Source organism: Bidens hawaiensis, unplaced genomic scaffold (assembly GCF_021521415.1).
Source record: "Bidens hawaiensis isolate Kalapana, Puna unplaced genomic scaffold, B.hawaiensis_p1.1 tig00008515_1, whole genome shotgun sequence".
NCBI lineage: Eukaryota > Viridiplantae > Streptophyta > Magnoliopsida > Asterales > Asteraceae > Bidens > Bidens hawaiensis.
This window is the reverse complement of record NW_027491608.1, coordinates 485,174-490,207: the sequence shown is the minus strand read 5'-3', so window position 1 is coordinate 490,207 and position 5,034 is coordinate 485,174. Positions and strand designations below refer to the sequence as shown.

General features: G+C 44.1%; 1 protein-coding gene across 1 annotated transcript; it reads left to right on the top strand.

The window, feature by feature from the left end:
- The first annotated feature begins 366 nt into the window (after window positions 1–366).
- Window positions 367–2,070, top strand: LOC143529233 (uncharacterized). Its single transcript, XM_077025060.1, has one exon. The coding sequence runs from the start codon at window positions 367–369 to the stop codon at window positions 2,068–2,070; it is 1,704 nt and encodes a 567-aa protein (XP_076881175.1).
- The last annotated feature ends 2,964 nt before the right edge of the window (window positions 2,071–5,034 follow it).

The following is a 5,034-nucleotide window of genomic DNA, read 5'->3' as shown; positions in this document are numbered from 1 at the left end:
TCATATTGAATTAGATAGTTATGCACATATATACAAGGATTCATGAAGACCTAAGCCTAAGCCACCGTAGATACACTCTTAATATATATCCTACAAATTTTCGAATGCAACGGACAAACATTTAGAGGTGGTATAGGTATGTATAGACTATATATACTCTTAATATTATTATATATATCCAACATATACACATTTTCTTAACAAAATAAAATATTAGCACAAGCAACATAGGCAACAAAAAGCCGACTAAAACCACTACATAAACATTACTTTTATCAAAAGCTAAAAAGCAAAACAACCCAAAAGCTTCCTCAAAACACTTTCTTCCTTTTTCATCACCTCTCACCTAAAACAACAAAACAACTCATGGAAGACAACGACGGTGGTGACCAAACCCCAAGAACACCATTTTGGGTCCAAAGCACCACCAATGTCCGCCGCCGTGCCACCTCCATGATCTTCAACTCCGGCGTACTCATCATCCTATTATTATTATTCGCCATTCTTTCCATCATATTCATCATCCCATCCATTATTTCCTTCACTTCCCACTTTTTAAAACCAAACTTGGTTAAAAAAAGTTGGGATTCCATTAATTTGGTTTTGGTTTTGTTCGCTTTGGCATTCGGGTTTCTAAGTCGAAATATTCATAATAATAATGATAATAAGTTATTTAATCGGAGTAGATCCGATTTGTCAAATGGAGCTCCGGTGGTGTCAACACCAACCCATTGGTATGATTTCCCGGAGCAACCGGTTACCGGGTTAAGAAGACATCGGAGTACAAGCTCTTACCCGGATCTCCGGCAGCTATCACCGCAGTGGAACCACCGTGTGGAGTCACCTTATCGGTTTTCCGATGATACCCATTTCAACTATGACCGATATTATTTCAGAGAACACCATACAGTGATGGATAATAATAATAATAATATGAATAAACAAGATTCATACGCACCGCCGGTTGTTGAAGCTGAATCTCCGCCTCCGCCGCCACAGCCGCCGTCACCACCGTCTCCGCTGCCGGAGCAGAAACCGGAAGTAATCAGAACTTATTATTCTGTGTCTGGAGCAGATGAGCAAAAAGAAAGCAGCTTGGAGTTGAATAATGTGTTGCCGGAAGTAAAAAATAACTCGCCGGAAAAACAAGATTCCGGGAGAATTGGAGAAATTGGTGTGAGAAAAAGAGAGAGAAAAGAACGGAGAAGAGCAAGAAGCTCAGAACCCAGAAAAATGGTGCCGGAAATTAACGATTTTGCGGCGGAACCGTCGTCTCCGACGGAAATCTCACCGGAGTTTCAAGATTCCGACCAAAAATCCGGCAAAACTTACCCGAAAAGAACTGGGTCCAATGCTAAAGAGTTTTTCACAAGCTTTTATCTTAAAAAGAAGAAAAGAAGACAAAGACAAAGAAGTGTAGACAATTTAGACATCCTTTTACACCATTCAAAACCTCCGGTGAACACCCACCTCCCGCCGCCGTCTCCGCCGCCACCGCCGCCACCACCACCGCCACAATCAATCCTCAACAACTTATTCCCATCCAAAAAAGAAAGACGAAAAAAAACTCCTCCGGTTCCGGCGCCGCCTGCGCCGCCGTCAACGGCGGCGCGAATGACGGCGCGTGCACCAAAACCCACTGTAACTAGAGTGTCACCTTTTGTGACGGACAAGCCTAAAGCGCCGTTAAAGATGAAGTTTTTTAACAACATTGATGACAGCTCAGACGGCGGCGAATCTCCGATGAGAGGGATACCGCCGCCGCCGCCGATGCCGCCGTTTAAGATGCCGGATTGGAAGTTTGCGGTGGAAGGTGATTACGTTAGGGTTCAGAGTACATTGAGCTCTGGCAGCTTGTCACCTGACGGTGATGAAGCGCAGTCGCCGTCGTCCGCCGTGGCGTCGCCGGCGTTTTGTCCGAGCCCGGATGTGAATACAAAAGCTGATAAGTTTATTGAAAGGTTTCGGGCCGGGTTAAAGATTGAAAGAATTAATTCGTTTAATCAGAGTCAAAGTAGAATGTCCAATCTTGGGCCGGGTTCAGGCCCAAGTGGAAGTCATCGGTTATAATTTATAATTATTTTTTTATATATTTATTATTTGTTTATTATTTGTAATTTGGGGTGGTGTTACTTATTATTATTATTATTATTTTGCTAAAATGTGGGTAGCGTGGGTGTTAAGTTGACAGTTAAGATTTTGGTGGTATTGGATTTGGGTGGTGAAGAGCATGTGAGCTTTTGGGGTTGTTTTTAGCTGTCTTAAGATTGAAAGAGACTAATACAAAGTGCTATTTTTAAATTTTGTTTTTGTTTATTTAAGAGTAAATTCGACTAATCGTTTTCATGCTATGTATGATGTATCATTTGTATTTCTCGCCCACAAGTATTGAAAATTAGCCATATCTCGGTGTCACGCTTTTGATCCTTAAGATGTACTATCTAGTTTGAACGTTATACTTACAAAATGACTACTTTATGCCTTTATAACTAAAAAAAGAACCACAAGGGACATTTCAACATCTCGCTACATCATCCCTAACCATCCTTGTCAGAAATGTAAACATAAGGATGGTAATGAGCCAAGCATTGGTAAATGGTAATTACCAAACATACTCACGACTTTTATTATCTTGTTAAAGTATACACGTAAAGGATTTCAAGTGCCTTTTTTACCATTCTAATTGTTATATGATCTTATAACAAATTGAAAATATGATGATTTACATACATATTATTGTCATTGTATAATGTTTCACCGATGGTTCTTCTGGATCTTCTCACTAGTAGCAGATCTACTTTCCTCGGGTTATGATTATACTATTTCACCGATGGTTCTTCTGGATCTGTGTTCTTCCACCTACAAAATGAACAACGCCGTTAACTTACCCCTCAGAAAGGGACAGAGGGGTCCTCTTTGGGGTAACCCTCCGGCGTGAGAATAAGTATATGTAGGAGAATATGATAATGTGAGAGTAAAGGAATTTGGATGGTATTGCTTAATAGCTGAATACTGTCTGTTACTCTTGTGTGATTGTGAGACTGTATGTCTGTCTGTGGATGTGTGTCTCTCTGTGTATGTAACTCCTTGTGGAGTTGATGCTGCATTTATAGTGCTAGGGTTTCCACTGATTGAGCTAGGACCCAATTAGGGTTTTACTGGCCTCCTCCAATCGATTCGCGCCACGTGTCCTTGGGGACACATGGTGCTGTTTCATTGGTTATAATCACGTGGTAGCACATGAGTCATGCTGAGTTGTCCACCTTTCCTTTTGCAGCTGTCAACATCAGCATATCCTTATTCCTTAAAAAGATACCTTCTGGAAGGTTGTCTGACATGCACAATCAAGGTTGCCCTAATCCTGATTTGGATAAGGACGAGGTTGATTACGTGCACGTGTGATATGCGCCCATCCTGAGGATGCGCGATGTCTTCTCTTTATTCTCACGCGCAGATTTGATGCAGAAGCATGTGATATGCGCCACGCATGGACGCGCCACGCGCAGATGTAATATGCGTGAGCATATGTGATGCTTGAACATCTGTGGTGCCTGAGCATGTAATGCCTGAGCATATGTGGTATGCGCCATGCGCATAGGTTTTGGCTTTGTGCCTTCATAATATCTTTGCACAAGCATGTGATACGCACCACGCATGGATGCGCCACGCGCAGATGTAATATGCGTGAGCGTGTGATGCTTGAGCATGTGTGGTATGCGCCATGCGTATAGGTTTTGGCTTTGTGCCTTCATAATGTCTTTGCACAAGCATGTGATACGCACCACGCATGGATGCGCCACGAACAGATGTATTATGCGTGAGCGTGTGATGCTTGAGCGTGTGTGGTATGCGCCATGCGCATAGGTTTTGGCTTTGTGCCTTCATAATGTCTTGATTTCAAGTCTCTTGTGGGTTGACCCGCCTCGCCCGTTGTTGAGGCGGGTACATACCTCTTCAAGCCCCCCCAGTCTAATGTGTGTCGTATCTCGCTCGAGCGAGGTAATATAGATATTAGACTTACTGGTTTGCTCTCTTAATGGGGTTTTGTCGTTTTCTTTGTTGTTTTCCATCGTCGTGTGAAGTTCTATCCATTTGGTTGAAACGAAGCGTCCAAACACGTGGTTGGTTGGTGGTGACGTGCGCCGGAAACGTGTCAGACGTTTCGTGTGCTCGAGGTGCTACAGTTGCCTTTCACGTCCTCTCGCACAGCTGTATGGAACACGTGTCGCGCTCGCATTGGTTTGCAACTGCGAGTGGGGGCGCGTGTCTGCCCCATGCCTGTTCCGTTCCGTTTTTATGTCCCCTCAAACAGTGTCAGGGACACGTGGCGCGCTCGCGTTGGCTTACAGGTGCGAGTGGGGGCGCGTGAAATATGATCAGAGCAGAAATTTCTCTCTCCTGAGCCTATAAAAGCAAGCCCTTAGAAAAAATTTTTAACTTCATCTTCATTGTTGTTTATTCCAGAGCATTTTTTGGCCTTCATTCCGATTTTCTGCTTATTATCTTGTGCTGTTGTTGTTGCATGTCTGATAGCTCAGACTCGTCTAACCCCTCCATCACCTCTATTGTCTCCCGAAGACGTCGTGTGAAATCTGTGGTGATGTCGACTTTGAAACAGAAGGGGAAGGGGAAGAGGGTTGTTGAAACCACATCGGAGGAGGTCGGGAGGACCAAATCGGTCAAGAGGTGGAATGAAATCCTCTGCAAATTGAAGCAGGCCGATCTCGACAGCCTCATCTCGTCACAGGGTTTTCTCCCTGTGTTTGGCTGCATGTTGCCTGCAGCCGGGCAAACGGCGGCGGACCCGCCTCCTGGGTATATTTCCCTGTACACCCATTTTTTCACCCACTGCAACCTTCGTCTTCCGATGACAAGGTTTGTAGGCGCGGTGTTACAGTTTTTTGGGATTCACATATCCCAAGTCCATCCGTTTGGACTTGTGCGCATGACTCATTTCGAGTTCATGTGCAAAGCACAGCGCGAGGAGCCCACCCCTCGGCGTTTTCAATTTTTTTATAAGCCCAAGATCCAAGA

Coding starts and splice junctions, on each gene's coding strand:
- LOC143529233 (XM_077025060.1), top strand. CDS start 367: ATGGAAGACAACGACGGTGGTGACCAAACCCCAAGAACACCATTTTGG.